A 24,809-nucleotide genomic window follows, 5' to 3' on the forward strand; every position below is an offset into this window, starting at 1 on the left:
CAGATGGGCTCATGGCAGAATCTCTTATTTGCTGAAGATATTTCCAAGGACCACAGCTTGGCTCCAGTTTTCACTGTAGCTGATGTTAGGCTTCGGGTAAACATAAAAAATATTTTAAATATGATGGGATTTTTAGTATGTGGTATTTCATTGATAGGAAGCTTCCCAGGGACCTCAGCAAATAGTGATTTTGATCATTTTTTTAAGTAAATTCTTCATTAATTTAGATGCAGTCTTATTTTTGCTCTTCTCACTTGGAAGCTACGTGGAAATCACTCTCCTTTTACTATTCCCCTTCTGTCTCCCATTCTCGATTCCTCCTGCTTATTTAACAGTCCTATTCATGATGCACATTGACATGGAAAATGTCATAGAGTTAAGAAAGTTGACTTTTTTTATATGGATGACTGAATCTTCGGTGATGGAAGGTTTGGGAATATAGTCAGTTTGATTTAATTTTTGGAATTTAATTAAATGGTAGTTTTATCCTCTAAGGACATACAGGCTTAATTAGTGAAACTGTGTTTTCAGATATTCACGGGGCCGACTTCACGTGCGTGTTTTTGTATATATAATAAATGGTGTGTTTCTTGTCTCAGTCCTATTAAAGATATCCACGATGTTTTGGAAGTGACGGTGTTTGATGAAGATGGAGATAAACCCCCTGATTTTCTTGGAAAAGTTTCCATCCCCTTGCTGTCCGTAAGTTACATTTGTCAATACACAGTGTGTGAGTCATTGTATAGTTGACAAGTTTCTGGGGTCTGATGTTGTTTTGTTTTCGTCAACCTGGGTGAAAAATACTCCTTCCAGCTCTGGAAAGAAACAACCCTTTTAGTCCTTATCCTTATCAAGTAGTTTCAGTAGTTTCAGCTATAAAGTAGCACAATTTTCTGTGTCCGTCGAATAGGATTGAACCAAACAAAACATTTTGACCAGTCATTTAATTTAGTCTCATACTTTTCATCTTAAGATGGGAATTCCTCTTTGGTTTGGAGGAATGCTTATCTATGACCGATTTTCCATTGGTTAATAGAAACATACTTGTATTTCTGTATGACCTCCTTACTACCCATTTCTTCAGAGGTGAATTGCCAGTAACTGCGCAGTTCTCAGTTCTACTAAAGATCCTTTTCTCAAAAATTGTATTTGTCTTTTTAGTAGTCTTGTTTGCTTTCAGTCTCAAAACATGCTTTGTGGAAGAAAGCAGAGAGCCTCTCTTGGAAAAAGAGGGCTGTTTCCAAAGTCCAGCTAAAAACCAACATGCCAGAGTAAGCTAAGAGCTGGAATCGAGGGGTGGGATGGGCAGAGGAGGGCAAAGGGGAAAAAATTGGGACAGCTGTAATAGAATAAGCAAGAATAAAAAAATCACAAAACCGTAAAAAAAAAGAAGTGTACCCTATAACATTCAGAGGAGAAAGCAGCAAATAATGACCTAACAAGGGCAAAGGAGGAACATTTAAATCTGAATTCACCTATTAATTATACATTAATGTTTGTACCACATGTACTCTTCTTGAAGACAGAATTTCAGTTTTTCATCCAGCCATTCATACAATTTGTTGCAGTCTTAACCAGTCAATAAGGCTTTATTTATTTCCTCCCAAAGTTGTATTTTTCCAAAGTGCACTATTAGAGCCCTATCACAGCTGGAACAGCCTGTAATTGAATCACGAGATGAGACCAGCTCACTGGTTTTTACAGAGGGGCCAACGCCGTGCCTCTCTGCCCCTCTTCTGGTTTTGATCGCTTGGCTAATATCTCCCCAAGTTCTCGTAGCCCTGATGTTGCTTGAAGAGACTGGTGAGGCAGCTGCTCCTTTGCAGAGCTGGCTTCTGCCAAATGCTCCGCACCATCGGCAGCAGGCCCTGCTGGCTCTCGGGGAAGAGAGGCTAATTTGGGATTTCCTCCTTTTTCATTGCAACTCTGTCACTTATTCCTAAAAGAACACATGTCACAGGAACATGGAGCAGGATTTTAGAGCGACCTGAAGGGGCAAAAACAAAGACTGTCCTTCCCATGTGTTTCCTTTTTCTTTCTTATACGTATTTTTGACATTTCTTGCCTTGTTTTTGTAGGTAAATCTTTAGTAGCCTATTTTATTCCTTGCTGGGTGAATGCTTCATACTTCCTATCTTTTTTTTCAACCTCCCCGTTTTGCCTATAAAAGCTTTGCGTATTTGGCCTTTCTGTAACACCAACAAGTTCACTGACTTTCTTACTCTCTTCCCTTGTACAATATCTATGTGCTGTTGACTTAGACCTAAGAAATTACCTCCAGCTACATCAGGTTTGGGCTTTCTCAGCCTTAGCACTATTGTCATTTTCGGATGGATGCTTCTTTGTTGTGGGGCTGTCCTTGGCATTGCAGGATGCCCAGCAGCAATCCTGGCCTCTACCCACTAGAGGTCAGTAGCATCCGCCCACCCGCCACTGTTCTGATAATCAAAGATGTCTGCAGACATGGCCAAAAGTTCTGAGGGAGGCAAAATCACCCCTAATGGAGGACCACTGACCTAACTTCATGCAGTTTTCAAACTCTGTCTTTTAAAATGCGACATATTATAGATTGATCAGTGGAAGACTCAGTTCAAATTCAAGCAGACCCCAACACCCTCAACTTTTTCCAGGTTGCTAATAAGTGGACCCACCGTCTCTGCACTCATTGTGTTTTTGATAAATATCTCCCCAGGGCCCAGTTTGTGCCAGGCATTGTCTTTAGATGATAATGCTCCAACCACAACGGCAGTAAAGCTGTCCCCTCTCTTGAAACTTGTATTTTGGTTGTAGGAAGCAACACACAAACCAAAACAAAACAAAACAAAACAAAACACAACCCCTTGTCCAAACAAGCAAACAAACAAAAACCCCAAACCAAAGACAGTATGTAAGATGCTATGTAGAAGGTAAAGCAGGGGAAGGGCACACTGAGAATGTGTGTGTGTGGGGGGGGGGGGGCAGGGGTGCAGTTTGTCATGGGCCGGCCAGGGACGGCCTCACTGCAAAGGGGCATTTGAGCAAGAACATAAGGAGGTAAGACAGAAAGCCATGTGGCTGTCTGGAGAAACTCCTCCAGATAGGACATCTTCAAGTTCAAAGGCTCCTATGTATGGCCTGGGCTGTCAAATTCCAGAAATAGCGTGGCAAAGAGAATGGATGGAATGGAGAGAGCCAGGTGGATGGTAGTGGACATGGAACAAAAAAAGACACAAGGACGGGGTCACCTGGGAGAGAGAAGACTGAGGAAGACTCTGGTAGTGTGATGTTTGAAAGACTTTGGCCCTTCTTTAGTGGCGAGGGAAAACTATTTGAGGTTTTAAGCCATGCAGTGTGATTTGATTGCATTGCTTGTTTCTAATATTACAGGACTGGGGCACTTGGAGAAGTCAGCTCAGGTCCAGAAGGTCTCTGTTGGGTAGAGGCAGCATGGCCTGAGCCACATTTCCTGTTAAGGACTTTGAGGGGCCCAGGGATGTTGAGCTGAACAAGATGCTTTAGCGACCATTGTGCAGTGTGGCTCTTTCAATTCAGAGTCGTTTCTGACTCCTGGACCAATGCTTTAGAAAAGGGATCCAGTCTTTCAGAGGATCTATGTGGGACCTATGTGGGATCTATGCGGGATCTTTTCCTGCAGCTTATGTTATCCAGATGAACTGATTCTCTGCCTAGCATGTAGATATAAATGTGATGGGAAAAATGCCAAAGTGCTACGTATGTATAACCAGAAAAATTTTAAGTTGATCATTTGAAATTCACATAATTCTATCTTGTGATTTAGAGGGTATTTTAAAATTTACTTATTTAGATCTAGGTTTTTAAAAATTTAATATCTAGACTTATGTGTAAGTAGCAAACCCTATACTGTGCACTGATCATCTATTAAGTCGTAAAATCTCTGACAACTTAAGGAGGCAGGTTTTGTTATTATGCCCACTTCCCAATGAGGAAACTGAGGCACGGAAAGGATTCTGTGAGCAATAGAGGCTGGAATCAAATTAGGTAGAGTGTCCTATGGGCCTTAGTTCCTAAGAGGATGCTATTCCACCTTATTAAGAAAATATTGGTTGGAAGTTCAGAAGTAAGCATTAGAAAGATAACCGATAGATTCTGTGTTCTGTGCTGCTTAGAAGAAAGATTTATTTCTCCACTTGCTTTAATATGAGAGAAAATCATAAAAATGGATTTATCAGTGCTTCAGTATAACATCTATAAGATATGGAACAGTATCTGATTATATCTTACTTTATATTTAAAAACAGAAATTATATTCCTTGGAGAAGAGTGTGAATAATTTTTCTGAGAATACATTTTTCAAACCGAGTCATAAACTAAAACTCGATTTACACTTTTGGAGAAAATGCAAAACCACCTTTTTAAATGTCTAAGCATAAGATAGAGAATGTTCTTCAACTTTGAATCTCTCTCAAAATGGTAACGTGCTAAGTGCCTTTCAGTCTGTTAGATAAGGAGCCTGTTGTGAATTCACTGCCTCTGTTAATCAGGGTGAATGTGCTAGTTGAGTATTGGCTCATTTAAAACCCATGTACTGAAATCAGTGCATTTATTCATGGTGGTGACTTGTCCAGAGCATATACATATGTTACACATTCATCAGAAAGGAAAGAATTTAGGCCAACGAGCTATCCTTATATGTATATATATAATTAAGTTTTTTTAAAAATTATTTTTGAAATAATTACATAGATATGCAAAATGTTTTATATATAATTGAAGCAAAAATGTGATTAGGATGAATTATTACTGAAGACTTCCAATGTTTGCCCATTTCCACTTTATTCCTTAAATTTTCTAATCAATAATATAGTAAATAGGCATTGGGAAACAGTATATACATTGTAGAGTTTTAAAACATTTCCAGCATAGACACCATCTCCTAATAATTTTCTGATGCCATAGATTTACTTAACATTTCTATCCTCAACTAAGTGACCCTAATTTTGTCCTGAGAATCTGGTAGGATTCTTCCTATCTAATAGGTCCTTCTTTTTTATTTAAACATATGTTTACCCTCTCAGAATTATCTCCTCGGCCAACTTAGGAAGGCTTTGAAAATTAGATTCCTATAAAATAAGAAAAGCATTTATTTACTATTATCTCCTGATATCTGCAGTGTGATGAGGTGTTACATTTCAAAGCAAATCCGAGTTCCCCATGCAGTCCATGCCTGCACGTGAATTTGTGGTCAGAGGCACAGACCTCACATGGCCCTTCGCTTTCTCTGTGAAGCCTTGTGCGGGTAACTAGCTGCACCCATAACCACTTCGCTTAATCAGTTTTGTGGGACTAATTCCCTGTAATTGCTCTTACCAAATAAATGTCCATGCAGATCTTTATTTGCGTTTCCAATCAAGTATTTGCCTGCGTTTCACTTATGATGAGACTTGCACATTATAATGGAAACATTTACACAATCGTTTTTTGTTTGTTTGGTTTTTTTTAAATTTTGGTTTTTTGCTTGTTTGTTTTTTTATTTTTTTGACTGAGATCTTGGCCATGAAAATAAATAATGCCAATATTTTACCTTGTATTAATATTTATACATGTATAATTACATTAAAAATTAAGACTAGTCCCAATGTAGGGCTAAAATGGCGATTTTTTGGGCCACAAATATTCAACTCTCCTTCCTGCCTAATTCTGGTTCAAGGTGTTCATTGAAATAAATAAAGGAAGATAAAAGAAGGCAAACTTCTCCATGTGTCCTGGAAACAACGCAAGGGTGTCTTTGAGGGGCTGGAGTTACCATGAAATGTATGTGGTATATAGAGTGGAAGACACTTGGTGAGGACAGACAGGCTAAGGGAGGAAGATGAATGGCCAGAAGGGTTTCTTTAATGTCCTAGAACTGGAAGATGGCATGTATAAACCTGAGCATATCATGCATGATAGATAGTAAACGTTGAATGATTAGACTTTGCTATTAAGTAGAGAAACTCTTTACAGTGATTCAGAGTGAAATCTAGCTGCTGCTTCTTTGAGACACCTCAAACATAGTACTACAGAAATGGATGAGCAAAATATCCTACAAATGTAAGGAAAAGACAAGTCCAACATGTGGAGCTTTTTATGTGTTAAAAGAGTCAATTTCATTACCAATGAGGTTATAACAAATGTGAACCTTTTATGTGAATAATTTCCCATAGAAATGTAGATATATAAAAAGTATATGAAATGTAGGAAAAAATTACAAAAGTCCCAAGTAGCTAATGTAGATACCAAAACTGCAGCTATAGAATTTAATAATAAAATAGTATACATAAAAACTGTAGATAAGGGCCAAAAGTACTGTTCAGAGGAAATTCTCACCTTGAATGTTTTTTTAAAATTTTATTTAGTTTGAATGTTTTTATAATTACACAACAAAGGTTGAAAGTCATTTAAGTGTCTTAACAAAAGGAGCTAAAATAAGATAGACCAAAGAAAATTTGAAAGGGATTAATGAAGATAAAAATTAACAATAATGTAGGAGATATATAAACAGTACATTTGATAAATTCAAGTACTAGTTCTGTAAAAAGTAATTAAACAGGTGAATAGATAATATCACTAACATTAAAGGTTTTCTATTTTAATCAATAAGGGAAAGACATGTCAACCTGGCAGAAAAGTTAATTTGAACAGAATAGTTAAACTAATAATCATATGAGTGGCTCACACTTTATTCACACATAATTATGATTATCAAGAGTATAGACAGTGGATCCAGACTGCTTGGGTTGGCACCCAGTCTTCTTCCTGAACTTGCTGTGTGACTTTTGGTAGGTCACTAAACCTCTCTGTTTCTATTTTCTCCTCGATGAAATGAAGACAATTATCATAATACCTACACTGAGAGGTCTGTGGTGAGGATGTAAATGGTTTGGCAAATGTAAAGTGATTACAGTATAGCACATGGTAAGCACGTACGTTATAAACTGTCATCTTCATCACCTTTATTTAACTTAAATTATTTAATTATTTTAAGCAATCGGATTAATAAATATAGTAAAGATTTTTCAGTGATGGTGATGACTAAGTATAGAGATAGGACTTTCAAACACTGTCGGAGAGAGCATGACTTGGGACAAGCCTTGTTGAAGGTACCTTGATAAAATGGATTAAAATTTAATATACACGTATCTTTGAGCATTTATATTCTAGGTCTCTGTTTTAGAGAGTCAGTGGAGACTCGAGGAGAGAGTCATTACCCGTGGTCACACAGATGCTAAATGCCAGAAATGGGAATTGAATCCAAGTCTATCTGGCCTCCCCATCCTACCATGGCCCGCTGTTAATAAACATATGAAAGAAAATGATCGGTCTCATTAGTTATTAAAAAAGCACATATTAAAACAACCCGAGGCCATTTTATTCCTGCGAAATTGCTGTATATTAAATAAAAATGCCTACAGTTGGCGGAGTTGCAAGAAAATGGATGGGCTTCTTCAGAGAGGCCTGGAGTATAAATTAACACAGTATTGTAGGAGGGGAAAAAACATCAAAATCGCTGTGTCCTAGGACATTGAATTTTCTTTTGGCTGTGTTTTAATTGCCCTGCTTAATGGAGGTTTTAAAACTATAACGTAATTTTCTGATTTCTAAGTATAAATAATAAACAGTTCTTGACAATAAAATTATGTTTTGCTCTTATTTCCTAACATAATGCTTACCTATAGGAGTTTGGCAAACTGGGAGTTTACAGAACTTTTAATCCTATATTCTAGCGTTTGAAGTTCAATTTCATAAAGGCTGTATAAAATACAGTAAAGGTTAAATTAAAAGATTGTAGAAAATGAAAATATTTAAAATTTTTTCTTTTTGTTTCCATTTCAACATTGAATTATGATACTAAATATTCCAATGCATGGATTTATTCTTGAACCAAACATATTTCACCTGTGAGGTAGTATATTCCCCCTTTTATTCTTTATATTTTCCCAAAATATATTCCTTATAGCAGACAGACTGCAAAAGTGGAATCAACCAAATATTCCTCAACAAAAAAATTCATAAATTGTGATTTATTCATATTTTGAACATTATATAGCAGGTTAAAGAAATGAGGTAGATCTATATACTAATACAAATTATTCAATATAAAATCATATTGATAGGTACGAAATGAACTTCCAAAGTACATACAGTTTGATACTCAGACCAAAAATTTTAAATACTTTTTTCAAGGATATATTTATGAAAATAAATTCTCAATAAAAATTTGGGCAGGCTACATATCAGATTTCTCTCTAATTCCCATCCAGGGGAGGAACTATGGTATTTATGGAAGTTCAAAGGTGCTTTAATGTTTTCTGTCTTTTTTTCAAACATTTTACAAATTTTTAAACTTGGAATTTACATATTTTAAGACAATATTGTGCTACAGTGCCAAACCTGAATAGCCTTAATTATCTCTCTGTCTTTAATAGCTACTTTAATGTCCCTAGGTAGATTCTGCGTTTTGCTGATACAATTCTAGGATATTGAGAAAGAGGAAACAATCATTTACCAAATTTAAAAAAAAAACCATGAAACAACAAAACTTCTTTTACTATGAAATATTTCTTTTTATACCGACACTTCTTGTTCTTCTGTTGACCTTCCCTAACCCTTAAGAAATCATGGAAATTTTAAGATAACGGTACAATGCCTGTGGGCCGAAGCAAAGCTAAATTGGACGAAAGTCAGCTTGGCAAATGGTCATGCTGTTTTTTGTATTTATTTCTTTCAACTCTCACACCCACAATTTATTAAGTAAGACCGTGAATAAAAGAGGAAGCTCCGAATCCTGTTTGGACACCGTTTAGGAAGGGAACCAGGTCTTTATGGCGCACCCCCTTCCTTTCAGCCACCGGCCAGGAAAACCATCTTTCTGTGTAAGACCTATTCAATGCGGAGAGGTGGGGCGACTTTGGCCAGGAAGGTGACCTCTCCCTTGTAAAGTGAAATGGCTGTTTCCCCCCGCGTGACTTATTCAACTCACTTCCACCCCTGTTTATAAGCACACTTGTGCTGGATGCTTGTAGTGACAGCAATAGTCCTTTAAAATACGGCTCAAATTTCATGGCCTCCAATCTCCTATGTTATTTCAAATCTTTGGTCATTGACAATCCCAGATGGAGCTTTCGGTCAGCTCCAATTTTGCTGATGTCATTTTGGAGTTAACAGGTATGTCTCTGGCGGGCCCGGAGTTTAATCAATACGTATACGACAACTGTGTGTAATAAAAGCATCACCGCTATCCGTTCTGAAAAGAAAGTGCCTTAATGGGAGCCGAGGTGTTTCCAAAATGATGCAGGAAGTGTTTTTCTTAGATACCTTACAAGCTGGAGTCCACAGCTAGATGAGTGTGTGGGATTGATGTAGCATGCCTGCCAGCACGGGCTATCAGAGGGATTTTTTTTTTATTTTGAAGGTTTGTCAGTATTTTGCACATTTTAAATATTTTTGAATTGTTTTGACCTCAACTTTAGCGGCCTGATTAATTTGCATGTCCCCCTGGCTGTGAAACACTGATCATTTTATTAAAATTGGTTCTTTTACTTATGTTTAAAACATTTTTACCGAGTTTTTTATTTTGGAATAATTTTCAACGTACAGAAAAGTCGCAAAGATAATAAGGAGTTCCAAGATACCATTTGCTGAGTTTCCTCTAGTGTTGACATCTTTTATAGCCAGGGTGCATTTGTCAAAACTTAAAACAAAACACACACACACACACACACCCAAAAAACCAACCAGAGACTGACATTGCACATGACTGTTAACTCGACTCTGGTCTTTATTTGAATGTCACCAGCTTTAAAAGTGTCTTTTTTTCTGTGCCAGAATCTAACCAGGGCACCTACTGCATGGCATTCAGTTATCTTATCTTCTTAGTCTTCTGATTTGTGACCGCTGGTCCCCATTTCCCTTTTCCCATGACCTTAGCCATCTTGAGGAATGCTGGCCAGGAATCGGGTAGAATATTTATCATTTTTTAAAATAAATAAAAATGCACGACCTCTGAGATTTTTGAAGGAAAGGCCATGTGGATGTAGTAATAATTTCTGTCACTAATTTTCCATTAGTGTAATCAGTTTCAGCCTGGTGATTGTTACTTTATCTTCTTATGAGTCATAGCAGCACTCTAGAATTAAAAGTTGTTTTAAGCTGATTTTCATATTTGCTAAATATGTGCTTCATCTGTGTTGTACTCTGCATTCTGCATTCTCAACTTTGTCGGTTCGTTTAGTTCAAGCCCCACAGAAAGTTTGTATTGTATCTATTGCTTATAACAGATTCGAGATGGGCAAACAAATTGTTACGTACTGAAGAATAAGGATTTAGAACAAGCTTTCAAAGGAGTTATTTACCTGGAGATGGACCTCATATATAATCCGGTAAGTTTAACTGGGCATATCTTCCAGTTTCACCATACTTAACATGAAAGGTGGCCAGTCTGGAGAGACTCAGATGTAAAATATTTCAGAAGTATTGCAGAGAGGAAGAGAGAAGGACTAGGAGAAAGACCCAGAGAGAGAGAGAGGGAGGGGGTGGGGCAGGGGGAAGGGGAAGGGAGGGGAGGGAGGGGGAGGGGGGAGAGGGGAGAGGGGAGAAGGAGAGAAAAGTGTTTTAAAGCAGCCATCAAATTGGAGCTGGACATTCCCGTTTTCAACTGGTATTAATCCTATTTCTCTGGCTCATTGAGAAGAAATGAGATTATCTGTACAAAGGATGTTTTTATGAGTGAAAAGCATATTTTCACATGCAAGATGTTATTGGTGAAAAAGTAGTTCAAAACTTTGATGTGAAGGGAAGTGTTCCTATTCAGACACTTCAGTTTGAGAACTTCATGAACCCAGTCTCTGCAGTGGTTTAAAACACCTCCACTGATTGGCCACCATTCTAGGCTGGGCCAGATCCAGTCTGACCTACCCAAGTGAGGCTCCTGCAAATGAGACCCCCAGAAACACCCGCAGGGCACAGGGGTGGCCACCGTTTCTCCACTTTCCCCCCTTCCCAAGGCCTTAGGGTCAGATGGTGTTGGTTTCCCAGTTCTTCCCAGTTATTAAGAGGAAAAGGAGAGACGTGAAATCCATAGAAATGCCTCTCTTTCTAACCACGATGTCTTTCTAGATCAAAGCAAGTATTAGGACCTTCACTCCCAGGGAAAAGCGCTTTGTTGAAGATAGCCGCAAGTTGTCCAAAAAGGTGGGTCTCTGTGGGGAGCTGGCTTATTGGGGCACTCAGCATGCAGGACCTGAAGTCCTCTTCGTCATTACTTGATGGCCTGTCCCCTTTCCTCTCTGCCTCTCCCCCTTCCTCCTCCTCTTCCTCCTTTCCTCTCTCCTCCTCCTCTTTCTCCTCCTCTCCCAAAACAAAGCCTTCAGTCAGCTTAATAAGAAAAAGACTTAAACCACCTCTATTGAATAAAACAGGTGCCAGCCTTCCATCAATCTCCTGAACCATCCTATAAACAGAAATTCCTGGCCTCAAGCCTCTGTAAGTGTTCTCAGGCTTCTCCTTGTCCTGCCTACTTTCCGTTAATCACAGCCATTTCTGTCTCTGTCCTTCCGATTTTCACGGAGGTATTCTGTCCATTTAGTCCATAAAGAAAATGAACCCTGTGAATCTTTAGCGGCTTCTAGTCTTAGACTCACACACTTCTACCACATTAGTGTCATCTAAATTTGGGGTTACTTCATTGCATTTTGAATGGCTTGTCTCCTATGCTCATTGCCCTGAATTCCTCTGTCTTCATTTCAACCAAAAGTGAAGGTCTGAGCCCAGTAGGGGAAGTTGCACTTTTTTTTTTAAAAAAAAAACATGACTTTTACATTTCTTTCCAGACCCCACCCTGTCCTGTTCAGACACTGTTCAGGATTTCACTTGGTACTTATTGTCCCTCTTCAGTTGTATAACAAAGAACAAAGTGTCCCCTTTTTTAAAGCGTTTATTACTTCCACCACTTCCTGTGGGGTGAGCAGCTGTTGATGACATAAAGCGGTTAAATATAAAGGCGCCTTATCATCCTTTTGTTTCCCATGAACTTCTGGGTGCACTTGGGAAAGGCCTTGAACGTCTCCTGAAGGGAGCATCCACATGTTTTGCTTTGGTCTGCAATAACATTAAGTGTGATATTTACTTTGTGTAATTGGAGTAAACCTCTTATTTTTGTATTATTCTTGTTGCCTTTGCTCTGTTTACTTGAAAGTTAAAACCTGAGTTGAGGTAGGTGGGGTGGCAGCTTTGCAAACAAATTGAAATGAATCTGCCCACAACTGGGAGAAGAGACATTTCCTTTGCCAAACACAGACCTCCACGTGGGGTGGCTGTGGGCTCTGAGAGCACTGGCGGGGGGAGGGGGGGTTTGGGGCTGGCATCCTGGGGCATGTTAGGGTCCTCCCCACATGCCTCTTAACCACTAGGTGTCCCCTACTACTAGGTGTCGCTGAATTTTCATAAAATTGAAACTTGTGTTTATGCCGTAAATACTTCAAAGCACTTACTATGCGACAAGCACAATTCTAAGCACTTTAGTTCTCTCCACAGTCTTTAAGATTGGTGTCAACCCCACTGTATACCGAGGTTAGACACTGGCCCAAGGCATGCAGCCAGGAGATGGGAGAACTAGATTCCTTTCTCAAAGCTACACTTTCTTACAGACTTCTTCTGGACTCGATGACTTAGGATACCTGTACACCTCTACTATCAATTATCCTTTTTCTTCTAAACTAGACAAGGTAGACACTTGGTCCCATTCCCTGTGTCTCTCTCTGTTTCTCTCTCTCTCACACACACACACACATGCACACACACATGTACACACACACGCACACACACATGCACACACCCAGAGGCCTGGAGGATCTGTAGCTTTTGCCAGCCCAATTTCGTGATGCTATTGAAGCAGTTTATTCTCTCCCAAAGGTGCCATGAAATGCATTGTATTTCCCTTTCCTCTATGGACGATCGTATTTTAAAAAGGGATTTTAGAAGAAGTGTGAGGACTTTGCCGTTCTATTTTTTAGCTGGCAGCAATACAGAATACAATTTAAACGACCGAGCCGCCTGGTCTACAGAGAATTTGGGGAGTATTCAAATCCAGTTCTCGGTTTTCCATTTCTTTTGATCAGATCTTATCAAGAGATGTGGACCGTGTGAAAAGAATCACTATGGCGATCTGGAATACAATACAGTTCCTTAAAAGCTGCTTCCAGTGGGAATCCACTCTGAGGAGCACAGTAGCATTCGTGGTAAGCTTCCTTTTTCATGCTCAAATTGTTTGCTCCTGAGTCCTAACGCCAAAGGCAGATGGGCTTCATTTCACTGCCGTGACGCAGAGTGGTACCCAGTCAGCCTAGCTGCCATTCACACCTACATGGAAACTTAAACATAAATGGTATCCATTCCTTTTTCTTAAAATATATTATGGTGTAGGTCATTATGTAGAAGATATATTTGTAAGATAGTACAGTACGTAAGTCAGATTTACCCTTGGAAATCACCTAATTTACCCAAATCTTACTTATATACTACCTCTTGGTAGGTTCCAGAGAGCCAATGTTCTGGATTATTTTAAATGTTTTTGTGGTGGTGTTGTAACCATATTAGTACAATCCCTGCTTTGTGCGGAGATCTCTCCTTTCGTTCCAGTGAATGCCAGTGGTTTTTGAAAAAGGACCATTGAGAAACCATGCCTAAATTAAGGCAAAATTGCTCTAATTTTTGTTTTAAGTAAACCATTCACCAACTTTGATATAAAAAATCATTTATTCATATCACATGACTTGAGAAATAATTGATTGCTACGCGTTACAAGTTGACTCAGCCCCACAGAGGAGAACCACTAATATATGTGGAATGTACTTCTCACTGATCATATGGGCCCATGTTAATAAGTGCAATAAAATCACAGAACCTCAGAGCTGCCAGAGACCCTAAAACCACTCTGGTCAACCACTGAGAGGCCTAGAAACTTAGGAGGGCTTGAAAGCCAGCACCACGCCCTCTACATCTCTGCGCTTTCCCCTTCATTTGTGAAGGGACTTGTCTTCGATCAGATTGGTTGGCTCAGCTGTGAGAGGAGAAACCAAGTCTCTCAACTGCTAATTTTGCGCCTTTCATATCATGCCATTTGCATTTCTGTCCTATGCAAAGATCTCATTGGGGGCTCATATGACATGTGAGTGGTCTGAGTCATGACCCCAGGGCATGACCATGGCCCTTCTGTCTCCTATTTTTTGTTGTCAAGGCCCTCTCCCCACTCAAAAGCATACCTTCATTTAAAAAAATAGTCCAAAATGTCAGTGAGTTCAAGGTCACTTCACCCTTTATGGTTCCCACCTATGGAGCAAGTATATCATCTCTTTCAGAGACTTTGTTCTTGTCATTGGAGAGCATCATGGCTGGTCTAGCTGTTGTTAAGTGTTTCATTGCTTTGGCATGTAGAGGGCTTATGATGGTTGCAGCCTTGACCTTCAATAAATTTTCTCCTGGGTCTGAAGCTGGTAAGACAATTGGCATTTGTAAAATCATTACTAAGGACTTTATTAATCCACATCTGCCTTTGTCTTGGCGTGTATTCACCCATTCCCTTTTCTCAAGTTCACCTCTGCTGAGGGCTTCCTGTATTAGGTGGTTCTTCAGCCACTCTCTCCCCGACTTCTTACCTGAATTCTCCTCAGCACTTTGTGTGGGACTTTCTGTGTGACTCCAGGCAAAAGAGGAAAGTCACCACGATCAGTGGCTTCTTCCAGTCGGCAGCCCAGCCAGCCTCTGCGGGGAGGAGAGAATTTTCTCTTCCTTGAGCTTAGTTTCTGGCACCGTGATTTTTAGAAAAACAGATCTGTTGCCCTGGGTTATGTAGGAGAATGACAGAAATGATTAATGGGCTGCCGGCCTGATCTGAAGAAAGATTACAACAAATGAATAGAAATAGGTTGTCTTAATGGGCACTCTGATCGGGAAGGGAGCTTTAGTGGGGGGTCACTTCTGCCCTGTCCATTCCCTCTGCCAGCGGCTTGCTCTCTCTCTCTCTGTCTCTGTCTCTGTCTCTCTCTCTCTCTCTCTCTCTCTCTCGTCCTGAAAGTACTGGAATGAAGAGTGCTCACTTATATGTGTTTGGTTTACAGTTTTAATTTGAAACTCTAGCTCTCGTTTGTCTCACACTTATGTTGACCACTGTAGGGAATCTCAGAGACACTGCAGCTATTAGAGGGGTGCCCCCCTCCCCAAGCTGGTGAAGTATAATTTTATTAGAGAATGTTTTTGTAATGACATCCCTGATGGGTCATTCCAGAACTCGTTCTGCTCTTAAAACAAGGGCAAATAAGAAAATGCACTTTTAGGATAAAATTTTAAAAAATACATATTTTAAAGTAAGGTTATGTGTAGCCAGACCTTTATTTGGGGGAGCAACATTTTGCTTTCATGGATCTTGCCCCCAGACTCACATTAACTGCTTATAATTAACACAATTGGTAGAACCAATTGTAACTATGGATTTTTTGGTTTGTTTTGGTTTTTATTGGGTACTAATATTTTATAAACCCAAGTATTATCTATAAAAGACCCAAGGTGTAGTTTGGCATAAATGCACTTGTTTTTTTTTATGTGACAATAAGGCTGTTACTTGACAGATGTCATCATCAGGAGATTATTTTCGATAGCAAAGGTCTCCTAATGCTGTAAAAAAGGATTGCACTTATGTAGTTTGGGTTTTCCGCCAATCTCTCAGGCACTATACACCTAGTGCATCAAGGGAGGCAAGTCTGTGGGGCAGTGATGGATTCCTTATTTTATTAAATTTTTTCCTGGACGTTTGATGTTAAAAGTAATCTAAATCCTCCATATATCAATGGGCATCTTCATAAAGCTATGATTTTCACATCTGTGAGGTTTTTCCTGAAACTTTTTGAGTGGAGGAAAAATGAAGAATGTATTCTTCAGAGTTGACAGGGTCTGCAATATGATACATAATTTAAAGCATCAATCAACTCCCCTTACCCCAGAAAGGTTAAAAATGCAATTCTCCACTTTCTCAGTGATATCCCATGTTTAACATGTACAAAATCCTTCATGTTTAGAGATCCTAGAATTTTGGGAAATAATTATTTATTAAACTTCAAAGCAACAGCAGCAGTAATAGAACTGATCCTTCAAACACACACAAACACACAGAAGCAAAAGGCACTTGGGAAACAAAAAAATTTCTCTGTGGAATGTTTTGTGAGTACAGTTTAGGCAAAATTTTATATGAGAGCGTCTGTCTCCGATCTCTTCTGTGGACCACAGAACATTCCAACTGAATTTGCATTGGTACAAACGACCACTACAATGAAAATTTGCTTTCAAATTTATTATTAATTTAGGACTGGTCAAAATTTTTTGATGCTTTTAGGTATTTATGTTCGCTGTTCCTAAAAGGTTAACTTTTTCTTTCAGTTCTATCACCAGTTTATTCATAATTAGCTCTACCTGCCTTTGATTAAACTTCTAGTGTCTGTTTCCACATCTGCTGGAAGTCACACTGCCTATTGGTAGGTGTTTGTGCAGTTGTAACTCAAAGATGAACAGTGTTTACCTAAAGCTGGAGGAAATCCACAGTTGCAATCACCATTTTGCCTGGAGAAGATATTTTGTAGACATCTGAAATGCATGTGTATATATAGTTATATGCAAAATGTAGAAATACATAAAATGCTTAAAATATTTGACAGTTTATTAGTTGGTTTATTTAATATTTAAGATGATTTCCCCCATCTTCCTTCCCACAGAGGACTACATAATATATTTTAAATAATATACAGCACTTTTTTTATAAGGACAATCCATTATTGCAAATTGTGATTCGAATTTTTACAACATAATTGCACCTTCTATTGACAACTTCTCAGGCATTAACTAATTATTCCATTTAATAAAATTACAGTAATTGCATTAAAAGATTATCTGTTGAAAATGTAAAAGGACAGCCTTAAGCATTTTAGCATATTTTCATGTTTATAATTTCTATTTTATGATTGAATTTTACTTCCAGACAGAATCACAGCTATGCTGACCGAAATCAGTTGGTATTTTTGGAGTGTCCCAGTTTTAACTAGTATATGTTACATCCTTATATTTTTGATCCTAGGTGCATTGCCAGTCTTTACTCAGCCCTGTTAGATGATAAGTGAACAGTTAACTTGCCCTTTTGTATTAGGTCCGGGCCCCGTGTGGGAGCCCTCTGTCACTCTTGTGCCTCCCCCGAGGTTCCTGTTGCGATGTACTTACAGGCACACTTTCTACGTTCTGTGCATGTTCTGGGTTAGGAGCCATGGTCTTTTGCAGATTCCAGTGAATTCAGTCCGGTTCTACTGTCCAGGGAAACCCTACTATTGACTTGAACTTGATCCTGATTTTGAGATCTTAAATCATAAACAGTCTGGAGAGCATGTCACTTCTTGAGCCAGCCAACACTAGATCATCTTCAAGTTCACCTTCTTCCTCCCTCCCTCCCTTTCCACAGCCATTGTGTGTCCAGTGTCCCATACACTGTGAGATACTGAGATACAAAGGTGAATTTTCCTACTAAGCAGTCATCGGTCTTACTCCCTCTTTCCCCCTCTCCCCAACACCCCTTCTCACCTCCTTTGCTGCCCCCTGCTTTCTTTCCTCCACTGTCCTCTCCTTATATATGATACTGAGGAGCTAACCTGTTAATTATTAGATCATACCATAGGAAAAATTAAATTTTCCTTCTGGAGATCAAATTAGATAATAAGCATAATAATATTTTAAAGTGAAGTATATGTAACTGAATAGATATAACTGTAAAAATGTGAAGTGAGCTACAAATGCAGGTGGGACTTCTATGATCTGATACGAGGCCTTGCCAACCACCTGTTCAAGAAGAGGGTAGAAATGCAAACCGTTGTATTACACGCCATGGAACTAATGTTCAAGAACCAACTATTTCTGGGTCTAATTAATGTGCATGGAAGCACCAAATCCAGAAGCAGGTGAGTCTATATTTAAGGCTGTGGTAGTACTTTCTATGTTTGACCTAATGCGTTAAGGTCCTCACATGAAAAATAGGCCAGTTATGAAAAGCTGCCACAGGGATGTAGAGGACACCAGAGGGGAGACAGTCAGTGATGTTGTAATCGCTGGGCGTGGTGTCAGGTGGGTCCTGGACTTATCGGAGGGTCACTTTGTAAGGTATACACATATCTTATCAGTATGTTGTACACCTGAAACTAATAGAATGCTGTACATCAACTGTAACTAAAAAAAATGTAAATCAAAGGGATTATTGGAATGACCTAAAACTGCAGGTTAATGTCATATGCTAAAACATTCTTTAGTACAACATAGCCATACTATTGAAGGATTGCTGTAGGACACTGAGCTGCAGAAATACCAAGGCCCAGTCTCTCATCTTTGTGTAGGTCCTTACTGCCTAAGATAGTGTGGGGTACACAGCAGGCATCTAATCAATGCATCTTGGAAGAGTGCTGAAACTAGTGTAAACCATCTGCTACTGCTTTCTTTTTATTCCAACTCCTCCTCTGACCATAACAGCCTATGGACCCCACCAGGGGGCAAAATCCATAGACAACCTAACAGCTTCACCATAATTGTGTCCGAGGTGCATTTTCCTAGCTTTTTCTTGCTCCTGCCCACCCACTGGATGGCGCTAGCTAGCAAAATGGCCAAAAGGCAGTCCTCAATTAGAGACGTGGGGGAAGAGGAAGGAACCTGGAAAATCTCTAACCCTGATCAACAGGTCTTGAATCTGGGGAGATTTAATTTTGGATTTTTAAAGAGCTGAGTGTTTTTTCCCCTTCCTTTTGACCTGTTTCTATGTGTGATATCTGGATGTGCCAGCATTTTTGTGTGATGAAAAAAATTGACAAGAATATTTAGGAAAAAAGAAGAGATGGAGGAATGGAAGAAGGGCAACAGAGGTGGGGAAAGGGGGAGAAAGAGAGGGAGGAGAGAGAGAGAGAGGGACACAGAGAGAGAGATATTGAGGTGTCGAGTGCTGGTGTGTGTGAAAAGTTACAGCCAATTTCCTGCTTCACTTTTGACCTGTTGAAGAACCATGCCCAGCACTTATATTTGTGGCTAATTCAATCCTGCTTTTTTTTTTTTTTGCAGTCTGAGCTTTGTCATTTCCTAAGCTGTCATTTTATTAGCCTATCTGCCTGATCTTTCGGGGCTCCCCATCAGGTGGCGTGTGCCTTCCTTGTCTGGCTGGGCTTGGCGAGTGATGGCCCTTTTATTGCTGGGCAATGCAGGCGTGCTTGCCGGGGCAGCCTGTAATTAGACCCACCGCAGGTGACTGTTACGAGAGAGCCTGGTAATCATTCCAGCGGCCAGACCTGATGTTTATGGAGGGAAACTGTCTTTGTGGTCTAGTTAGGCTTCACTAGGCCGGGTTGTGCTTTGCCACCTGATTTATGATTTAGGAAGGTGTGTTTTGCTATCTCTCCTCCTATCCTGCAGTTGTGGCATTGGCTTTTTAAGTAATAGAGCCAGTTTTGAGGGGAAATATTTCATTAGCCTGATATTTTCTAGCTTTCGCTTTTACAAAAAAAAAAAAAGGATACAGAGACAAATCAAAATCTGACTCAATACATCACCATCTAAAGCATGTTTCTCAACAGTGTTTACTGACTTAATCTCACTGGAATTTTCCTCAATCCCCAATCATTCACACATACACACATATATACATATGCCTTTTAAAATGACTTTTCTATTTCTGCCCAAGCTTTTAACATTTTTTTGTTTTAACTCATTGCCAGAGAGGCTTCATTTTATGAAGAAAAAACAAAAACCAAAAAACCAAAAAAAAAAAAAAAGAGAGAGAGAAATACACATCTTTGCTCAATGGATGTTAAAACCAGACCCCTGTGGCTCTTCATTTAAGTCTGGAAATGCATGGAGCTATAAGAATGTCAAGTTCCAGGGTCTTTCATGTTCATCCATAAGGGGAGAAACTGCAGGCCTGGTAATGTGAGTTTTCCCAGGGCCTCACGTCTTGTTAGGGCGGAGGGTTCTCAGCCCCTGCACGGCATCTGCAGGGTGTGACTTCTGTGGCCACAAACTTTGAAATTATGGTTTTAGTTCATGAGTCCAAGCTGCATCTACACAGTATCCATGGATTTTGTTATGAAAATAAAAAATTGTTTTCCCTTAAGTCTTACATTTGGAAAATATTTTATAAGTCTGTAGAATTGCTATTCTGGAGGGGTACTATGCCACGGAGGAATACAGTCAGTATTGTTCGGTCAGGTGCCTAACCCATCTGTTCCCGTAGATGAGGCTTCTCATCAGACTTCGTGGTGATGCTGATAATGATGGTGAAGAAGAAGATGATGATCTTCTTTTGTGACACTTGTAGTGAAATAGTATCTTACATTTGCTCCTTGTTTAAAGAGAAATGGACCTCCTAAGTATAGATTTGCTGATAGCACATTTTTCTGCTGTAGTATAAGCCAGGTACATGCAATTATAACTTTTTTTGTGTGTGAACTACTCCGTAGTCAAAGCTGCTTTCCTGGGAAAACATTTTTCCTGAGGGAATTTCTGAGGGCAGATGCCCTCCTCAGAATTATGCTTTGCAAAATGGACAATGTGATGTTAAAAAATGAGCTGCCTGTGGCCTCAGTCAGCTACACTTCTTTCAGTGAGTTTAATTTTGCATTTCAGGGGTGATTTTTAAACGTTTACTGATTTACATGTTTTCAAAAGAGAATCATTGATGTTTCTGGAAATTTAGCATTCTCTCTCACACACGCACAAGGGGGAAGAAAGGAAGAAAGGGAAAGGGAAAAGAAAATAAAAAATAGACTATGGCAGGTAGCCTGACCATTGCTCAAGTTCACTTAAACACAGTCCTGCAGGTGGCGATAGAAACTCATGAATGATGAAAATCCCAAAGGTGACTGTCTGTGGACTGCTTCTTGGGGATTTCAAGTTCAGTGATTTGTTTTTAATTTGATACAGTCATCTACATGCAGACATCACAGCATTAGTAAAAAAGTAAAATTTTCATGCTGTGTAATCTCTGTTTTCATCATAATTTTCTCAGATATTCTGTGGTGTGTTCATCTTTACACCCAAGGGACACAACCAGCGTATTGCCAAGTTGGTACCGGTTTCTCATGGCAAATTGCCTTTTTAGGCCAGCTTTTTTATTGTTACTTTGCCTGTCACCAACATTTGATGCTTGTGCCCTTTGTGAGGTTTATAAAATCCTTTGCTATTGAGTTTAAATGGCTTAGGCATAGTGCTGTGTGTGTATGTCCACAGAGACACCTTCAGATCAGAGTATCAAATCCAGTTGCTTCCAGAAGACATTTCTTTCTATGGCTAATTGTTGAAGATTATTTTTTAATCTGAGCGGGATCACAGATTTCTTGAAAGCTATGTTACCCAGAGATTAAAACACAGCATAAGCAATTTCTTTGAAAACATTAGAAAACGCGTAGTGGATATGATAACATTCTATTCAATTATCGTTGTCATTTTATGGTGGACATTAGATATTGTCAAAGCAAAGTTAAAGTATTCAGTAGATCTTTCTTTCCTGCTAGTTAAGGTTCAAAAGTTCTTAAATTGCTTTTTGTGAATATATATTTTTACTTGCATATTTTTTACAAGTTTGGGTCTGAAAATGCTAACGTCAAAGTGATTTGCTTAAACATAAAGCTAATTTTCAACTCTTGTAGTCTCATTTTAAAACCCTTTTCTGCACACATTTGCAAGGGGAACTGCTTTGATTCTAAGAAAATGTAATTATTTTGGTTTAAATGCTTTAGGCTTTAGATATTGAGTGTCATCAACAGACAACTGAGATGGTCTGGAGCCAATTATTTCAGTCTTGTCTCTCTCCTGAACATTTCACTAAGTCTCATGGCGAAGTTCAAAACCAATAAGCTCTTGTATACCACACTGTTGGATACAGAATTTCTTATAACAGAAGAAGGGGGAAAGAAAAAAAAAGAAAGAAAAGAAACCTACTAGCCTTTTCATATTCTGTTTCAATTGCTATGCCAATTACTCATGAGGGGGAAGAGTAGAAAGCAAGTCAGACCCTTGACAAACCTATTTAGTTGCCTTCATATAAAGAATATTCAGTTCTCTGCTCTGTTAGCAGCTGACCAAAATCTAATCCATTAAAAAATATATTGTGGTAAGCAGTTCTTGAAAATGTTTATAATAAATGGTAAAAGCCAAGCCTGCACTGTGAGATTAACAGTTGGAACAGGATATGTTCATCAGGAAATAGGTTATTGCCTGACCAGAGCGTCCTGCCACATGACTTGCAGGATAAATGAAGATTTAAAAGTGTGCAGTGCATGGAGTTTATTTGATTTCCCCCCTTTGCTTTCTTTTGCATAGTCAAGCATTGCTTATCACACACAGTGTTTTCCTCAATGACTCTATTATGAAGTTCACTTTGGAGACAAAAAGCATCCAGTGTCTTGAAGATGTCCCCACCTCATACCCTTTGCTCATCAAATGACCTACGCATATCCATGTCACTAATTTACTTTGACAGAATGGACTGGGTTGCTGGAAAAAACTACTAAGAGAACTGTGCAAAGTCTGTGTTCCAAAAGTCTGGACTCCCCCCACCCCCCCTTAAAGATACAAGAAATACTGCTGAAGATGATGGTGATTTTTCCTGCTTTGGATTGCGGTCCAGCCTCAGAGTGAGTGGACGGCAGGGCTCATGAATAATGCCTTCTACTCGGATGATACCTAGAGTAGCACATGAGTGACTAAGAGATCAAATACACTGGCTAAAAAGCCTTAGGGAAGCATTATGTGTCTGAGGTCTGATCTATTGTCTGGGAGGTCGGAGAGTGTTAATGCACTCTGCAAAGATTACACTCCCTCTCTAATTGCTCCGACACTTCCTTAAAGGATTTAAACAGTCAGGAGAGGTGACACTCCTTGTCAATTTTTGCCGTCTGCCCCGCCGTTGAAGTTTATCTGTCTTTCCACTGAGACCACTAGATCAAGTCGCCGGGCCCGGTATCAAAGGCGTAAACTCCGAACGGAGAGTGAAAGCAATGAGAGATGTTATTTACAGCTCCATTATTACTTGCTCTTTAAATGCTTTGCATTCCATTCTGGTGTTTATATTGTGAAGAGGACAGCATATCTGTGTTCAAAGCGGAGGTGGGGGCGGTGGCTATAAAGAATCCAAGGCTTCACGTGGACTCTTGATCAGGTCTGTTTTCACCATCTACCCTGAACACCATAAGGCCCAATGGGGCAGGTTGCAGTTAGGTTATTTGGTTCAAGACATTGGGAAGAGAGAACTTGAAGCATTTCCTCCGAGCTGCCTCCCCCACCAATGCACACTCACACACACACACTCAGTCGCCCCATTGTGAAATGTTTATCCTGAATTAGACCGACCCACATGTAGGGCCTGGCCATCCTGGTACATTTCAAATGTTGTGTGAACCCATTTTGGGAAGCTCTCTTCTTTGCATTTAGAGAATGCTGATTGGATCCTGTGTGTCCAGAGAGGACATAGTAATTTTATCAGACTCTATCTCTAATGTTGCTTCGATTATAAGTCAAGTATTCTACATGACACTGAAAAGCTTCAGGGAAGGTTTACCTATTCTTTCACCATGGCAGTTTAGGAAATATCGGGGACCTATACATTTGAGAGTACTTCGAGCCCCTTAAATTCACAGTCTCTATTGCTGTAGGAGTGGGGAGGGCAAGCTTGCATTTCACCCTGTGACTTTTCTGCCCACTAGGCACTGTTGCATCCTTCAGAGGTATGCATTCCTCTTAGATCGGTTCAGATTGCTAATACATGTGGCCTACACCCTGCACTATAATATTTATGTAGCTTTCTTGGGAGGATTTCCTGTAATTCAAGATGGTAGCCTCAATGATGGGTGTGGAGGGCTTTTTTTTTTTTTTTTTTCAAGAAAGCTTTGTTTGTCCCAAGGGATTTTCACACTTTTCATCCGATGGCACTGTATTTTACTCATACTGTACGGAGCTGTCAACGTATTCGTTCTGTGTGTTTTCTACAGACTCTGAGCAGATGACGGGAACAATTGCTGGAGGGGGGAAAACACATTGGAATCAGCGTCTTCAGAAGAGAATTTCTCTAGTGTCTTCTTTTCCTGCTCCTGCACGGACCGTCCCTTGTACTTTTTCTGATCGCATGTTCCGTCACACTGCTGGGTCGATTAGACTGAATGTTTCATCTGTATATAAAAATTAAAAATTCAAACAAAAATCTGGCCCACATGAAGAACAGGCCCTTTGGGCATATGGTTCATTATGCATATTCGTTTAATTACTAAAACACTTGGGATGGCTTCCCTGCCCTTGCTTTCAACTTGCAAAGTTGGATCTCTTCTCTTGCACAGAAAAATGTAGCCCACAATTCTATTTTGAAGGAGATAAAAAAGCAAAGAAAAGAAAAAAAATAGTCTTTCAAGAAATTATTGGAATTCACCAAAAGGCGGTATGATTCTCAGTATGCGAGTGATAGGATGAGGAATTTTCTCTCTTTCTCTTTTTCTTTCCCCTTTGGTCTCCCTCTTCTTCCCATTTCTAACGCAGCCCCAAAGGCTAGTTTTACCATGGTTAGTTTATATGAATACGAGCAGGGCTGGAATGAGAGACCTTGGATTTAGGTTTCAAGTTCATTTCTTCGGAGCGACCGAAGTCTCAGGACGAAGCTCAGTTTTGTTGGATAGAAAGGGACTTGCTAGGAAAGTGTGACTTTAATTGATTTTTCAGGGCTAACAGGTGGTGATAGTTTAGACATGTCCCAGCCTTGGTGCCAC

At 39.5% G+C, this 24,809-nt stretch overlaps 1 protein-coding gene across 5 annotated transcripts in view; it reads left to right on the top strand.

Annotated features, from left to right (window-relative positions):
* MCTP2 (multiple C2 and transmembrane domain containing 2) overlaps window positions 1–24,809 on the top strand; it is a 137,584-nt gene that overhangs the window by 81,661 nt on the left and 31,114 nt on the right. For 4 of the 5 annotated variants that reach the window (XM_053658865.1, XM_037145086.2, XM_037145088.2 and 1 more), the window contains 4 exons: window positions 600–702; window positions 10,278–10,379; window positions 11,116–11,190; window positions 13,116–13,235. In XM_053658865.1, coding sequence (XP_053514840.1) covers window positions 600–702; window positions 10,278–10,379; window positions 11,116–11,190; window positions 13,116–13,235 — 400 coding nt within the window. The remainder of the gene's footprint in view (window positions 1–599; window positions 703–10,277; window positions 10,380–11,115; window positions 11,191–13,115; window positions 13,236–24,809) is intronic. The other variant, XM_053658867.1, reaches the window with a different exon arrangement.

This window comes from Artibeus jamaicensis, unplaced genomic scaffold, assembly GCF_021234435.1.
Source record: "Artibeus jamaicensis isolate MK-2021 breed Jamaican fruit bat unplaced genomic scaffold, CSHL_Jam_final scaffold_612, whole genome shotgun sequence".
Classification (NCBI taxonomy): domain Eukaryota; kingdom Metazoa; phylum Chordata; class Mammalia; order Chiroptera; family Phyllostomidae; genus Artibeus; species Artibeus jamaicensis.